Source organism: Zosterops lateralis (genome assembly GCF_965231275.1).
Source record: "Zosterops lateralis genome assembly, chromosome: 19".
NCBI lineage: Eukaryota > Metazoa > Chordata > Aves > Passeriformes > Zosteropidae > Zosterops > Zosterops lateralis.
In genome coordinates, this window is record NC_139779.1 from 8,178,237 (window position 1) to 8,194,026 (window position 15,790).

At 60.4% G+C, this 15,790-nt stretch overlaps 1 protein-coding gene across 1 annotated transcript in view; it reads left to right on the forward strand.

Annotated features, from left to right (window-relative positions):
- Positions 1-15,256, forward strand: part of ELN (elastin) — a 32,509-nt gene extending 17,253 nt beyond the window's left edge. Inside the window, exons 22-48 of the mRNA XM_083875172.1 lie at positions 1,004-1,117; positions 1,219-1,260; positions 2,534-2,689; positions 2,773-2,814; positions 4,128-4,283; positions 4,367-4,408; positions 5,678-5,833; positions 5,917-5,958; positions 7,271-7,426; positions 7,510-7,551; positions 8,821-8,958; positions 9,060-9,101; positions 9,354-9,506; positions 9,587-9,643; positions 9,807-9,950; positions 10,036-10,083; positions 11,200-11,322; positions 11,492-11,545; positions 11,680-11,805; positions 11,977-12,024; positions 12,412-12,453; positions 12,672-12,710; positions 13,129-13,155; positions 13,542-13,583; positions 13,770-13,796; positions 13,890-13,940; positions 14,853-15,256. Of these exons, the coding sequence (XP_083731298.1) occupies positions 1,004-1,117; positions 1,219-1,260; positions 2,534-2,689; positions 2,773-2,814; positions 4,128-4,283; positions 4,367-4,408; positions 5,678-5,833; positions 5,917-5,958; positions 7,271-7,426; positions 7,510-7,551; positions 8,821-8,958; positions 9,060-9,101; positions 9,354-9,506; positions 9,587-9,643; positions 9,807-9,950; positions 10,036-10,083; positions 11,200-11,322; positions 11,492-11,545; positions 11,680-11,805; positions 11,977-12,024; positions 12,412-12,453; positions 12,672-12,710; positions 13,129-13,155; positions 13,542-13,583; positions 13,770-13,796; positions 13,890-13,940; positions 14,853-14,902 (2,159 nt within the window). The 3' untranslated portion in view covers positions 14,903-15,256. The remainder of the gene's footprint in view (positions 1-1,003; positions 1,118-1,218; positions 1,261-2,533; positions 2,690-2,772; positions 2,815-4,127; positions 4,284-4,366; positions 4,409-5,677; positions 5,834-5,916; positions 5,959-7,270; positions 7,427-7,509; positions 7,552-8,820; positions 8,959-9,059; positions 9,102-9,353; positions 9,507-9,586; positions 9,644-9,806; positions 9,951-10,035; positions 10,084-11,199; positions 11,323-11,491; positions 11,546-11,679; positions 11,806-11,976; positions 12,025-12,411; positions 12,454-12,671; positions 12,711-13,128; positions 13,156-13,541; positions 13,584-13,769; positions 13,797-13,889; positions 13,941-14,852) is intronic.
- Positions 15,257-15,790: the final 534 nt, after the last annotated feature.

Consider the following 15,790-nt stretch of genomic DNA (forward strand, 5'->3'; position numbering starts at 1 on the left):
TGGATTTTGTGCAAATGCTGTTTTCCAGTATGAGACCTGACACAAGATCTGGTGCCCCAGGGTTCAGTGTTGCTGCCATTAGAGCAGGGATTCCTGGCAGAAGAATCCCTCCCTATGGTCATTGTCATCTAAAATGTGGTGGAATGTTGGGATCCATCAAGTGGCTCTAACTGGGTCTAGCAAGACCCAGGTGTCCAGCAGACAGAGCCACCCCAACCTGGAGCTTGTGCACATGGAGGATGCAGAACTGCCCCTGAGGTTTCAGGCAGAACTGGCTTCCACATGCTGCTCCAAAAGGCAGAGCCAGCAGTTGTTACCTGGCCAGGTCCCATGACCTTCTCCTCCATCTTCACTGCAGAGCCCTGGGAGTCTCCAGGAGGAGCCATGGTCAATGGCAACTCTCCTTTGAGGGTTAAACCACTGATGCCGCCCCTGTCTTCCGTTTCTCTTCCACATGCCCAGGGAAGGATGAGATTGAGGAATTCAGGAAAGAAGTCAGCAATGGTTGCCTTTTGCTGTGCTGCCCCTGCTGAGCAGTGTCCCGTGAGGACGAAGCCCTCTGACACTCAGACACTGCAGAAGGGACCTGATGCTTGCCTATGTGGCACTAATGTGTCCCAGCTGGTCCAGGCTGTCAGTGCCCTGGGCAGCTCCCCAGTCTGACCAGTGGCTGGGCTCCCAGCCCTCCCAGACACCTGCTGGGGAGACTGAGCCCTTCTTATCCATGGCCTTTCTGGCTGCAAGGCTTGATGTCCCTGTGACAAGGAGCACTTTGGGCTCCAGTGAGGATGAGGGTCATTGTGGTCCCTGTGCCAGTGACTTCCTGGCAATCGCTGGCAGAGTCACAGGGCTGATCCCAGCCCTGCCCCGCTGGGATCTCTCTTGGATGAGGCCGTGGATGCTCTGCTTTCCAGGCCACGATGACAAAACAGAGCCATGGCAGGTGCCACCTTTGAGTTCCTGCTGCAGCCAGCTCTGACTTTTCCCCTCTTGTTCCCGGCAGGTGCCGGCGTTCCCGGTGTCGGTGTGGGCGGCGTTCCCGGTGTTGGTGTTGGCGGCGTCCCCGGCCTCGTGCCCGGAGTCGGAGCTGTCCCCGGGGTGGTGCCCGGTGTTGGAGGTATCCCTGGGGTGGCCGGTGACTGTTCCAGGAGCCCTGTCCCCACGGCCCAGCTCTATGGGGCCGTGGTGGCTGAGGGTCCCTGTCTCCCTTGTCCCCAGGGGTGCCGTCGGCAGCAGCAGCAGCAAAGGCAGCTAAATACGGTACGTGCTGTGCGGGGCCTGAGCCCCCGGGACCCCTGCCCATCCTCCTGCCCACCCTGACACACGGGGGGTGCCCAGACACAGGGCGTCCCCTGGGATCACTGCTGAGGGGCCATGGGGTATGCTCAGCCCAGCTCTTGGCTGTTCTCCCTGGGCATGGTTCCATTTCCAGGGCAGGATCTTCTCCCCCTCCAGGATTTCTCCAGGCTGTCTTGTGGAAGTGAACAATGACCCCCAATTAATGGCTTTGGACTCATTTGAATTCCTTTATTTTCTGCAAATTCTATTTTCTAGCAGCAGACCTGACACAAGATCTGGTGCCCCATTGTCCTGACATTAGGGCAGGAATTCCTGGCAGAGGGGCCCTTACTCTGGGTCATTGCCATCCAAACTGTGTTGGAATTGGTGGGATGGTGGGATCCATCAATTATAACCACCCCCAAGGAGCTGAGTAGAGATGAGGGACATGGTCAAGCAGCAGAGTAGTCTGGAGCTTAGGCCTGGAGAAGAGGCAGAACTGCCCCTGAGGTTTCAGGCAGAACTGGCTTCCACATGCTGCTCCAAAAGGCAGAGCCAGCAGTTGTTACCTGGCCAGGTCCCATGACCTTCTCCTCCATCTTCACTGCAGAGCCCTGGGAGTCTCCAGGAGGAGCCATGGTCAATGGCAACTCTCCTTTGAGGGTTAAACCACTGATGCCGCCCCTGTCTTCCGTTTCTCTTCCACATGCCCAGGGAAGGATGAGATTGAGGAATTCAGGAAAGAAGTCAGCAATGGTTGCCTTTTGCTGTGCTGCCCCTGCTGAGCAGTGTCCCGTGAGGACGAAGCCCTCTGACACTCAGACACTGCAGAAGGGACCTGATGCTTGCCTATGTGGCACTAATGTGTCCCAGCTGGTCCAGGCTGTCAGTGCCCTGGGCAGCTCCCCAGTCTGACCAGTGGCTGGGCTCCCAGCCCTCCCAGGCACCTGCTGGGGAGACTGAGCCCTTCTTATCCATGGCCTTTCTGGCTGCAAGGCTTGATGTCCCTGTGACAAGGAGCACTTTGGGCTCCAGTGAGGATGAGGGTCATTGTGGTCCCTGTGCCAGTGACTTCCTGGCAATCGCTGGCAGAGTCACAGGGCTGATCCCAGCCCTGCCCCGCTGGGATCTCTCTTGGATGAGGCCGTGGATGCTCTGCTTTCCAGGCCACGATGACAAAACAGAGCCATGGCAGGTGCCACCTTTGAGTTCCTGCTGCAGCCAGCTCTGACTTGTCCCCTCTTGTTCCCGGCAGGTGCTGGTGTTCCCGGTGTCGGTGTGGGCGGCGTTCCCGGTGTCGGTGTGGGCGGCGTTCCCGGTGTTGGTGTTGGTGGCGTCCCCGGCCTCGTGCCCGGAGTCGGAGCTGTCCCCGGGGTGGTGCCCGGTGTTGGAGGTATCCCTGGGGTGGCCGGTGACTGTTCCAGGAGCCCTGTCCCCATGGCCCAGCTCTATGGGGCTGTGGTGGCTGAGGGTCCCTGTCTCCCTTGTCCCCAGGGGTGCCGTCGGCAGCAGCAGCAGCAAAGGCAGCTAAATACGGTACGTGCTGTGCGGGGCCTGAGCCCCCGGGACCCCTGCCCATCCTCCTGCCCACCCTGACACACGGGGGATGCCCAGACACAGGGTCTCCCCTGGGATCACTGCTGAGGGGCCATGGGGTATGCTCAGCCCAGCTCTTGGCTGTTCTCCCTGGGCATGGTTCCATTTCCAGGGCAGGACCTTTTCCCCCTCCAGGGTTTCTCCAGGTTGTCTTGTAGAAATGAACAATGAGCCCTGATGCATGGCTTTAGATTTAACTGATTTGTTGGATTTTGTACCAAATCCATTTTCCAGCATCCGATCTGTTGCAGGATCTGGGCCCCAAGGGCTCAGTGTTGCTACCATTAGGGCAGAGATTCCTGGCAGAGTGCCCCCTGCCCAGGGTCACTGTCCTTCTAAATGTGTTAGGATTGGTGGGATGGTGGGATCCATCAGGTATAACCACTTCCAAGGAGCTCCAGTGGGTCCAAGCGTCATGGCTAAAGCAGCAGGGTACTCTGGAGATTAGGCCCAGGTAGGAGGCACAATTGGCCCTGCAGTTTCACACAATATTGGGGGTTCATGTTCTTCTCCAAAGGCGGAGCCAGAACTTACCTCAACAGGTCTCAGGACCTTCTCCTTCATTGTTACTGTTGAATTCTGGCAATCTCCATGAGGAGCCTTAGGAATCTCCACAAGGAGCTATGGACAATGGCAACTCTCCTTTGAGGGTTAAACCACTGATGCTGTTCTCTTTTATACTGTATAGAAAAAAATCCCTCCACATGCCCAGGGAAGGATGAGACTGAGGAATTCAGGAAAGAAGTCAGCAATGGTTGCTTTGCGCTGTGCTGCCCCTGCTGAGCAGTGTCCCGTGAGGACGAAGCCCTCTGACACTCAGACACTGCAGAAGGGACCTGATGCTTGCCTATGTGGCACTAATGTGTGCCAGCTGGTCCAGGCTGTCAGTGCCCTGGGCAGCTCCCCAGTCTGACCAGTGGCTGGGCTCCCAGCCCTCCCAGACACCTGCTGGGGAGACTGAGCCCTTCTTATCCATGGCCTTTCTGGCTGCAAGGCTTGATGTCCCTGTGACAAGGAGCACTTTGGGCTCCAGTGAGGATGAGGGTCATTGTGGTCCCTGTGCCAGTGACTTCCTGGCAATCGCTGGCAGAGTCACAGGGCTGATCCCAGCCCTGCCCCGCTGGGATCTCTCTTGGATGAGGCCGTGGTTGCTCTGCTTTCCAGGCCACGATGACAAAACAGAGCCATGGCAGGTGCCACCTTTGAGTTCCTGCTGCAGCCAGCTCTGACTTGTCCCCTCTTGTTCCCGGCAGGTGCCGGTGTCCCCGGTGTCGGTGTGGGCGGCGTTCCCGGTGTCGGTGTGGGCGGCGTTCCCGGTGTCGGTGTTGGCGGCATCCCCGGCCTCGTGCCCGGAGTCGGAGCTGTCCCCGGGGTGGTGCCCGGTGTTGGAGGTATCCCTGGGGTGGCAAGTGACTGTTCCAGGAGCCCTGTCCCCACAGCCCAGCTCTATGGGGCCGTGGTGGCTGAGGGTCCCTGTCTCCCTTGTCCCCAGGGGTGCCGTCGGCAGCAGCAGCAGCAAAGGCAGCTAAATACGGTACGTGCTGTGCGGGGCCTGAGCCCCCGGGACCCCTGCCCGTCCTCCTGCCCACACTGACACACGGGGGGTGCCCAGACACAGGGTGTCCCCTGGGATCACTGCTGAGGGGCCATGGGGTATGCTCAGCCCAGCTCTTGGCTGTTCTCCCTGGGCATGGTTCCATTTCCAGGGCAGGATCTTCTCCCCCTCCAGGATTTCTCCAGGCTGTCTTGTGGAAGTGAACAATGACCCCCAATTAATGGCTTTGGACTCATTTGAATTCCTGGATTTTGTGCAAATGCTGTTTTCCAGTATGAGACCTGACACAAGATCTGGTGCCCCAGGGTTCAGTGTTGCTGCCATTAGAGCAGGGATTCCTGGCAGAAGAATCCCTCCCTATGGTCATTGTCATCTAAAATGTGGTGGAATGTTGGGATCCATCAAGTGGCTCTAACTGGGTCTAGCAAGACCCAGGTGTCCAGCAGTCAGAGCCACCCCAACCTGGAGCTTGTGCACATGGAGGATGCAGAACTGCCCCTGAGGTTTCAGGCAGAACTGGCTTCCACATGCTGCTCCAAAAGGCAGAGCCAGCAGTTGTTACCTGGCCAGGTCCCATGACCTTCTCCTCCATCTTCACTGCAGAGCCCTGGGAGTCTCCAGGAGGAGCCATGGTCAATGGCAACTCTCCTTTGAGGGTTAAACCACTGATGCTGCCCCTGTCTTCCGTTTCTCTTCCACATGCCCAGGGAAGGATGAGATTGAGGAATTCAGGAAAGAAGTCAGCAATGGTTGCTTTGCGCTGTGCTGCCCCTGCTGAGCAGTGTCCCATGAGGACAAAGCCCTCTGACACTCAGACACTGCAGAAGGGGCCTGATGCTTGCCTATGTGGCACTAATGTGTCCCAGCTGGTCCAGGCTGTCAGTGCCCTGGGCAGCTCCCCAGTCTGACCAGTGGCTGGGCTCCCAGCCCTCCCAGACACCTGCTGGGGAGACTGAGCCCTTCTTATCCATGGCCTTTCTGGCTGCAAGGCTTGATGTCCCTGTGACAAGGAGCACTTTGGGCTCCAGTGAGGATGAGGGTCATTGTGGTCCCTGTGCCAGTGACTTCCTGGCAATCGCTGGCAGAGTCACAGGGCTGATCCCAGCCCTGCCCCGCTGGGATCTCTCTTGGATGAGGCCGTGGATGCTCTGCTTTCCAGGCCACGATGACAAGACAGAGCCATGGCAGGTGCCACCTTTGAGTTCCTGCTGCAGCCAGCTCTGACTTGTCCCCTCTTGTTCCTGGCAGGTGCTGGTGTCCCCGGTGTCGGTGTGGGCGGCGTTCCCGGTGTCGGTGTGGGCGGCGTTCCCGGTGTTGGTGTTGGCGGCATCCCCGGCCTCGTGCCCGGAGTCGGAGCTGTCCCCGGGGTGGTGCCCGGTGTTGGAGGTATCCCTGGGGTGGCCGGTGACTGTTCCAGGAGCCCTGTCCCCATGGCCCAGCTCTATGGGGCCGTGGTGGCTGAGGGTCCCTGTCTCCCTTGTCCCCAGGGGTGCCGTCGGCAGCAGCAGCAGCAAAGGCAGCTAAATACGGTACGTGCTGTGCGGGGCCTGAGCCCCCGGGACCCCTGCCCGTCCTCCTGCCCACCCTGACACACGGGGGATGCCCAGACACAGGGTGTCCCCTGGCATCACTGCTGAGGGGCCATGGGGTATGCTCAGCCCAGCTCCTGGCTGTTCTCCCTGGGCATGGTTCCATTTCCAGGGCAGGACCTTTTCCCCCTCCAGGGTTTCTCCAGGTTGTCTTGTAGAAATGAACAATGAGCCCTGATGCATGGCTTTAGATTTAACTGATTTGTTGGATTTTGTACCAAATCCATTTTCCAGCATCCGATCTGTTGCAGGATCTGGGCCCCAAGGGCTCAGTGTTGCTGCCATTAGGGCAGAGATTCCTGGCAGAGCGCCCCCTGCCCAGGGTCACTGTCCTTCTAAATGTGTTAGGATTGGTGGGATGGTGGGATCCATCAGGTATAACCACTTCCAAGGAGCTCCAGTGGGTCCAAGCGTCATGGCTAAAGCAGCAGGGTACTCTGGAGATTAGGCCCAGGTAGGAGGCACAATTGGCCCTGCAGTTTCACACAGTATTGGGGGTTCATGTTCTTCTCCAAAGGCGGAGCCAGAACTTACCTCAACAGGTCTCAGGACCTTCTCCTTCATTGTTACTGTTGAATTCTGGCAATCTCCATGAGGAGCCTTAGGAATCTCCACAAGGAGCTATGGACAATGGCAACTCTCCTTTGAGGTTAAACCACTGATGCTGTTCTCTTTTATACTGTATAGAAAAAAATCCCTCCACATGCCCAGGGAAGGATGGGATTGAGGAATTCAGGAAAGAAGTCAGCAATGGTTGCTTTGCGCTGTGCTGCCCCTGCTGAGCAGTGTCCCGTGAGGACGAAGCCCTCTGACACTCAGACACTGCAGAAGGGACCTGATGCTTGCCTATGTGGCACTAATGTGTCCCAGCTGGTCCAGGCTGTCAGTGCCCTGGGCAGCTCCCCAGTCTGACCAGTGGCTGGGCTCCCAGCCCTCCCAGACACCTGCTGGGGAGACTGAGCCCTTCTTATCCATGGCCTTTCTGGCTGCAAGGCTTGATGTCCCTGTGACAAGGAGCACTCTGGGCTCCAGTGAGGATGAGGGTCATTGTGGTCCCTGTGCCAGTGACTTCCTGGCAATCGCTGGCAGAGTCACAGGGCTGATCCCAGCCCTTCCCCGCTGGGATCTCTCTTGGATGAGGCCGTGGATGCTCTGCTTTCCAGGCCACGATGACAAGACAGAGCCATGGCAGGTGCCACCTTTGAGTTCCTGCTGCAGCCAGCTCTGACTTGTCCCCTCTTGTTCCCGGCAGGTGCCGGTGTCCCCGGTGTCGGTGTGGGCGGCGTTCCCGGTGTCGGTGTGGGCGGCGTTCCCGGTGTTGGTGTTGGCGGCGTCCCCGGCCTCGTGCCCGGAGTCGGAGCTGTCCCCGGGGTGGTGCCCGGTGTTGGAGGTATCCCTGGGGTGGCCGGTGACTGTTCCAGGAGCCCTGTCCCCACAGCCCAGCTCTATGGGGCCGTGGTGGCTGAGGGTCCCTGTCTCCCTTGTCCCCAGGGGTGCCGTCGGCAGCAGCAGCAGCAAAGGCAGCTAAATACGGTACGTGCTGTGCGGGGCCTGAGCCCCCGGGACCCCTGCCCGTCCTCCTGCCCACACTGACACACGGGGGGTGCCCAGACACAGGGTGTCCCCTGGGATCACTGCTGAGGGGCCATGGGGTATGCTCAGCCCAGCTCTTGGCTGTTCTCCCTGGGCATGGTTCCATTTCCAGGGCAGGATCTTCTCCCCCTCCAGGATTTCTCCAGGCTGTCTTGTGGAAGTGAACAATGACCCCCAATTAATGGCTTTGGACTCATTTGAATTCCTGGATTTTGTGCAAATGCTGTTTTCCAGTATGAGACCTGACACAAGATCTGGTGCCCCAGGGTTCAGTGTTGCTGCCATTAGAGCAGGGATTCCTGGCAGAAGAATCCCTCCCTATGGTCATTGTCATCTAAAATGTGGTGGAATGTTGGGATCCATCAAGTGGCTCTAACTGGGTCTAGCAAGACCCAGGTGTCCAGCAGTCAGAGCCACCCCAACCTGGAGCTTGTGCACATGGAGGATGCAGAACTGCCCCTGAGGTTTCAGGCAGAACTGGCTTCCACATGCTGCTCCAAAAGGCAGAGCCAGCAGTTGTTACCTGGCCAGGTCCCATGACCTTCTCCTCCATCTTCACTGCAGAGCCCTGGGAGTCTCCAGGAGGAGCCATGGTCAATGGCAACTCTCCTTTGAGGGTTAAACCACTGATGCCACCCCTGTCTTCCGTTTCTCTTCCACATGCCCAGGGAAGGATGAGATTGAGGAATTCAGGAAAGAAGTCAGCAATGGTTGCCTTTTGCTGTGCTGCCCCTGCTGAGCAGTGTCCCGTGAGGACGAAGCCCTCTGACACTCAGACACTGCAGAAGGGGCCTGATGCTTGCCTATGTGGCACTAATGTGTGCCAACTGGTCCAGGCTGTCAGTGCCCTGGGCAGCTCCCCAGTCTGACCAGTGGCTGGGCTCCCAGCCCTCCCAGACACCTGCTGGGGAGACTGAGCCCTTCTTATCCATGGCCTTTCTGGCTGCAAGGCTTGATGTCCCTGTGACAAGGAGCACTTTGGGCTCCAGTGAGGATGAGGGTCATTGTGGTCCCTGTGCCAGTGACTTCCTGGCAATCGCTGGCAGAGTCACAGGGCTGATCCCAGCCCTGCCCCGCTGGGATCTCTCTTGGATGAGGCCGTGGATGCTCTGCTTTCCAGGCCACGATGACAAAACAGAGCCATGGCAGGTGCCACCTTTGAGTTCCTGCTGCAGCCAGCTCTGACTTGTCCCCTCTTGTTCCCGGCAGGTGCCGGTGTCCCCGGTGTCGGTGTGGGCGGCGTTCCCGGTGTCGGTGTGGGCGGCGTTCCCGGTGTTGGTGTTGGCGGCGTCCCCGGCCTCGTGCCCGGAGTCGGAGCTGTCCCCGGGGTGGTGCCCGGTGTTGGAGGTATCCCTGGGGTGGCCGTTGACTGTTCCAGGAGCCCTGTCCCCATGGCCCAGCTCTATGGGGCCGTGGTGGCTGAGGGTCCCTGTCTCCCTTGTCCCCAGGGGTGCCGTCGGCAGCAGCAGCAGCAAAGGCAGCTAAATACGGTACATGCTGTGCGGGGCCTGGCTTGCTTCCTCTGCCCTGAAAAACCTGGTTGGATCCTGAAATGCATCTCACTGGGTCTAGCAAGACATGGAACTGCTCCCTCTCCTACCTCACTTGGGTCTCTCCTGGAAATGGCTGTGGATGCTCCACTTTCTGGGCCACAATTCTGAGATAGAGGCCCTGAAGAAGAGGCCCAACCTTTCAACTTTTACTGCTGTGTGATCTGACTTCTCCCATCTCACTTCCTGCAGGTGCCGGTGTTCCTGGCATCGCTGGTGTTCCTGGCGTTCCTGGCGTTCCTGGTGTTCCTGGAGTTCCTGGAGTTCCTGGTGTCCCTGGTGTCCCTGGTGTCCCAGGCGTTCCTGGTGTGCCTGGGGTTCCTGGCGCTGTGCCCGGTGTTGGAGGTGAGCAGCTGGGCTGTCCACAGCTGCTGGGCGGATGGTGGCCTCGGCAGTGTCCTGACTGTGTCCCTTGTGCCCCACAGTGGGTGGCCCAGCAGCAGCGGCCGCGGCCAAGGCTGCAGCGAAAGCAGCGGCGATTGGTGAGTCACCAATGTCATCACTGTCACCACCAGCTCTTCTTCCAGGGAGGGAGGAGGTGTGTTGGCACATAGGAGAAGTGGGGACACCCCGGTGCTGTGGAGGTCAGTGGGATTCCTGCTGTGGAGTCTGCCCCCTCGGACACATCCCTGAACCTCTCTGCAGGAGCAGGACGTGTACCTGGCGTTGGTGTACCTGGCGTGCCTGGAGTGGGCGTGCCTGGAGTGGGCATTCCTGGAGTAGGCGTGCCTGGAGTGGGTGTACCTGGTGCTGGTGTTCCTGGTCTGGTGCCTGGGGTCGGCATTCCAGGTGAGATGGTGCCCAAGGGATGCTCAGATGTCCCCAGCCGTGCTGGCCCAACGCATTCCTGACCCTCTCACTCCCTGTCCCCCAGGAGGTCCAGCAGCCGCTGCCAAAGCAGCCGCCAAAGCAGCCAAGTACGGTAAGCCGGGATCTCTCTGGGGTTATCCCACACGTCCTGTCTCCCACTCATCCCCACCCCAGACTGCTCTGCTGTCGAGGCTGAGGCCCAGCAGTGCCTGGGGTCCCTGGGGGTTGGGGTGAGGGATGGGCTCCCCAAAGGGCTGAATGTGGGATGAGGTTCTGCCTTTGTCAGGGCTGCTCTCCAGAGAGCTGAGCCCGGTGGAGTGTCCAAGTTCACCATTCAAACACCTTCTCATACATCAGTCCATCCACACCCCATTCTGCCCACTCAGCCACACCACCACCACCTCAGGGTCCATCTGTCCCCTTCTCTGTCCATCCATCTGTACCTCCTCCATTCATCCAGTCACTCCACATCCATCCACATATCCATTTCACCATCCCTTCAACTATTAGTGCATCGCATCATCCCTCCTCCATTCATCCCTCCCACCATTCATTCAACCATTCCCCATTCATACACACATCCTGTCGCAGTAGAGATGGACAAGACACCTATTTCTTTGTGCAGCAATAGCCCATCTTTATTCTTCACAGCTCATATTTATATGTTTTTCTAAGACATTGTGTTTTATTCTAATTGGTTAGTAACTTATTGTAACTCAGTTTGTTGGTTAGTAAGGGCTAGTGTACATGTCCATCAAAAACTTTCCTAAGTATGTTTACATTCTGGTCTCCTGGGAAGATGATGTTTCACAAAGATAGAATCTTTCTCCTCACAGGTGCAAATTGGTTCCATCAGGAATAGATTGATATGTAAGCTGATTCTCACTGTTACAATTCCTTTCTCAAGGGAACTTATCAGGCTAGCTGTTAGCTGTACCCAGCTGAAGCAGCAAGGCCTGAACCATTATTTTACAAAGCCTTTCATTTGTAAGGTTTTACCCATATGCCACAACATCCATCTCACCACTCCTCCGTCCATCTCTCCATCCCACCACCCATGTGTTGATCTCAGAATCCATTAATCCATCTTACCATCCATCCAACCATTCATCCATTCTACCATCATTTCAACCGCTCCTCATCCAGCCACACATCCATCTCACAATCCATCCACCCACTCACCACGTTTCCTCCCAAACTGAAGTCCCAGTCCTTTTTCTCCTTGCAGGAGCAGGTGGCCTGGCTCCCGGCGTGGGTGGCCTGGCTCCCGGCGTGGGTGGCCTGGCTCCCGGAGTAGGTGGCCTGGCTCCTGGAGTAGGTGGCCTGGTTCCTGGTGTCGGAGGTGTCCCAGGTGAGAAGGAGAGAGGCGAAGGTGGGGCAGTTCTGGGGGCAGGACAGGCTTGAGGAGAACTTCAGCACTACCCTGTGGGGATGCAGACAAGGCCTGAGGGTTGGCCTCTGCCCAGGTTTGCTGTGATGCCTCCCCAGGTCACTAACCCCCCCTTGCTGTCTCTGCCCAGGTGTTGGAGGTCCAGCAGCAGCAGCCAAAGCAGCAGCCAAGGCAGCCAAATTTGGTGAGTCAGCCTGGGGAGCCCCTCAGTGTCCCCGCCAGCCCTGGTGTGGCACTGACCAGTGCAGGGTATGCTGGGACACATCATCCCACATGAGCACGGGGCTCACACCTGCTGCATCACCCTTCTCTCCTCAGGTGCCGGGGTTGGAGGGGTGCCAGGTGTAGTGCCTGGCGTGGGCGGAGTGCCCGGAGTGACACCCGGTGTTGGTGGCGTGCCCGGCTTGGTGCCAGGGGTGGGAGTACCTGGAGTACCCGGGGCAGGTACGTGCTTTCTCCTGCCCTGCTTGAGGACAGTGGTGGCTGGGAATGCTAAAAGCCACCAAGCCACACGAAGGGGTGGCAGGAGGGATGCGGGTGGGATGGAGAGCGGTGGCACAAGTGCATGGTGTGGGAGTGACTGTCCTAACCGTGGTGTCTTCACTCACTTTGCAGGCATCCCCCAAGTAGGGGTGCAGCCTGGTGCTAAACCTCCCAAATTCGGTACGTACCCCTGCTGCCCCCTGCCCCAGGGCCACCTCGGACTGTCCCCAGGCACTCTCCTCCTGTGGCCATCGGGGAGCTGACCTCTCTTCCTGTCCCCTGCGTGCTCACTGTGCCCCAATGGCCCAGGCATGGGAAGTGGTGTGCTGTTACCTATGGATGCAAAGTGCCACCTGTACCCTCTGCCCTGCACTCACTTGCTGAGGACAGTTTTCTCCTTCATGTGTCACACAGGGGCTGAAGCCCCTCTGGGTGCTGAGATGGGTGCTGGGGACTCCCAGCATGGGTGCCAGGGCCACCCCAGCAGGTTGGGCAGTGGCTGGGGCTGCTCTAAGCTGGAGATGCCAGGCTGTGGGGGAACAGGTGTTAATGGTGTCTCTCTGGCAGGTGTTCCTGGGGTTGGAGTTCCAGGGATTGGTGGCGTCCCAGGTAAGTGCTGGCAGGAGCTGAGCTCAGGCAGTGGGGATGTGCAGGCAGAGGGATGCTTCCCTAGAGGGGTGGAGCTGGAGTGATGCTCCCTCTGGTCAGCATGGAGGGAGCAGGGCTGCCCGAGGAAGGATGAGCACACTTGGGACTGGGTGAGGAGCGGGTCAGACACTGCCCCACTGTCTGTCCCTGCTGGTGCTCACCCAGGCTACTCCTTGTAGGTGGCCTCGGAGTTGGTGGGCTCGGAGTTGGTGGCCTTGGTGAGTGATGCTGGTTCTGGGGTGGGGCTCCCCAGGGTTGGGCTGCGGGGAGCAGCAGGAACAGCCGAGTGCTGGCAGGGCAATGAAAAGGAAAGGGAGTCTGTGGGTCACTTCTGTCCCTTCCTGGTCTCACAGGACAATCCCACCCCACACTGTCATCGTGCTTTGTGCCCCGTCCTGTTTGCCACCTGCCCTGTTCCCAGGGGGTGATCCAAAGGGATTGCCATTGTTGAGCAGGGACTGAGGGCCACAGCACCAGCCTTGCCCATGCCATAGGAACAGGGGATGGTACTGGACCATGTGCCTGGAGATGCAGGTCCCTCCTGGGACCCTTTGGGCCCTCCTGAAGGGTCTGGCTGTGGCCCTGGGGCCCAGACTGCACTGGTGCCCCCCTCTGACATAGGACTCTTGTATCCAGGAGCTGCTGGGAAACCTCCCAAGCCAGGTAAGGGACAGTCAGAGGGGCTGGAGGAGTGACTCCTGTCCCCATCCACATTCCCATGGCTGTGCTCACCCTCCCCCACCCTCTCTGGGCCTCACGCACCTGCAGCTTTTGGTGCTGGGGGGCTGCAGCCAGGTGAGTGCTGCAGTTTGGGGCTGGTGTGGGAGTGTATCCCCATCCCTGCCACACTCATCCTCGCTTGCTGTCCTCACGCTGCTGCCATTCCCTACTGGCCTGGGAGAGCACTGGGAAGCCAGAAGGGTGCCAGGGTGGGGACAGCAGTTTTTGCATCAGCTCCTGTTGCTGGCATAAGCAAGAGATCCCAGCCAGGCTGTCCCCCGTCCACGTTAGGGTGGCACTGCTGTCACTGGCTGTTGCTTTTTTCCCAGGGGCTGGAGTTCCCGGCTTTGGCGTATCACCGATATTTCCAGGTACCACCTCCAGCTCGGCGCCTGTGTCAGTGCCTGGCCGGCTCACGGGGCCACGGGCTGGGGAGGGACCCCGGGGGCTGGGGAGGGACCCCAGGAGCTGGACTCAGCTGCGGGGCTGGCTCGGGGGGTGTGGGGCACAGAAATAGGGGTGCCCCGTGGGTGCTGAGGGCTTTACTCTCGTTTCAGGTGGGGTCGGCGGCCTGGGATTTGGTGGTGAGTATCCATCGTCCCCGTGGGGCGTTTTGGGGTGGGGGATGCGCATCCCTGCGGGGGTCCCGCTCACCCCGTTCTGCCTTCCCCCTGCAGGGAAGCCCCCCAAGCCCTACGGAGGAGCCCTGGGTGCCCTGGGCTTTAGAGGTGAGCACACGGTCCGCCCGCTCCTGGGAGGCGGTCCTGCCCCCCGCCGCTGTCCCACCGCTGGCGGCGTGCGGGAGCGCAGGGAGCGCTCACCCCGCATCCCCCGGGGCTCATCCCGCATCCCCCCGGCTCACCCCGCACCCCCCCGGCTCATCCCGCATCCCCCTGGGGCTCACCCCGCATCCCCCGGGGCTCACCCCGCATCCCCCCGGGGCTCATCCCGCATCCCCCCGGCTCATCCCGCATCCCCCGGGGCTCATCCCGCATCCCCCCGGGGCTCATCCCGCATCCCCCCGGGGCTCACCCCGCATCCCCCCGGGGCTCATCCCGCATCCCCCCGGCTCATCCCGCATCCCCCCGGCTCATCCCGCATCCCCCCGGGGCTCATCCCGCATCCCCCCGGCTCATCCCGCATCCCCCCGGGGCTCATCCCGCATCCCCCCGGCTCATCCCGCATCCCCCGGGGCTCACCCCGCATCCCCCGGCTCACCCCGCATCCCCCGGCTCATCCCGCATCCCCCCGGCTCACCCCGCATCCCCCCGGCTCATCCCGCATCCCCGGGGCTCACCCCGCATCCCCCCGGCTCATCCCGCATCCCCCGGCTCATCCCGCATCCCCCGGCTCATCCCGCATCCCCGGGGCTCATCCCGCATCCCCCGGCTCATCCCGCATCCCCCGGCTCATCCCGCATCCCCCGGCTCATCCCGCATCCCCCCGGCTCATCCCACATCCCCCGGCTCATCCCGCATCCCCCCGGCTCATCCCGCATCCCCCGGCTCATCCCGCATCCCCCGGCTCATCCCGCATCCCCCGGCTCATCCCGCATTCCCCGGCTCATCCCACATCCCCCGGCTCATCCCGCATCCCCCGGCTCATCCCGCATTCCCCGGCTCATCCCGCATTCCCCGCAGGCGGCGCGGGCTGCGCGGCAGGGAAGTACTGCGGGAGGAAGAGGAAGTAACGCTCCATCACCCATCACCTCATGAACTTTGGTGCTACTGCATGGTCCAGAATGTAAATCCGAAGCAAAGCTGAGACACCCCCCTCCTCAAGCCCCGGACCCCCCCGTCCATCCCCGGAGGGACCCCGCGTTCCGCGGCCGCGCCCGTCCCCCCCGCCCCTCGGTCCCGGCAGGGAGCGCGGAATAAAGTGCGGGGAGCAGCCGTCCCCCTCGGTGCTATCGCTCCCTGCGGGATTTAGGGGGGCCTGGGCTGTGGCGCCCCTGGCCGGCCCCAGAGCTGGCCCCCGGAGGAGCCACAGGTGGAGGGGCGCCCCACAGTGCAGGGAGGGAGGGAGGGAAGGGAAGGCCGGCGGCGGGGGCTGTGCGGGGAGGGATGGCCCCGGCAGCCCGGCCCCGCCCCGGTCCTGGGGCTCTCCCCGCTTTGGGGGGGGCTCGGTCCCTTCAGGTTGCTCACTTTGCTATAACTGGGTTGGACGCCCTATACAGAGGGACTCGCTTCTGACAGACTAATAAAGGACAAGTTTTTAAAGGATTCTGGCTCCATCCTGTGTCCCGTGTCCCTGACCCCTCCCGGCGGCAATGGCGCGGGGGTTCGCCCTACCCCGGGGCACTGCACAAGCCTGGAAAAATGCTGGGTCCTGGCTTCAGGGGTGTTGCTTGTCCCCCTGCACGGTCACAGCCCTGGGAGCCGTGGCAGGGGTGGGGGGACAGCCTGGGGACCTACAGGGCTTGTCCATGCCTTTTCCTACAGTAACAACCCCAGGCCCCGAGAGGAGCTCTGTGCCCCGGCCGGGGGTGTTGGGGACATCTCTGCCCTCTCCCAGCGGGACAGCCTCGGGACAAGGTCTCTGCTCTGGCTCCCAGTGGGGGAGCAGAAAAATGTCCATG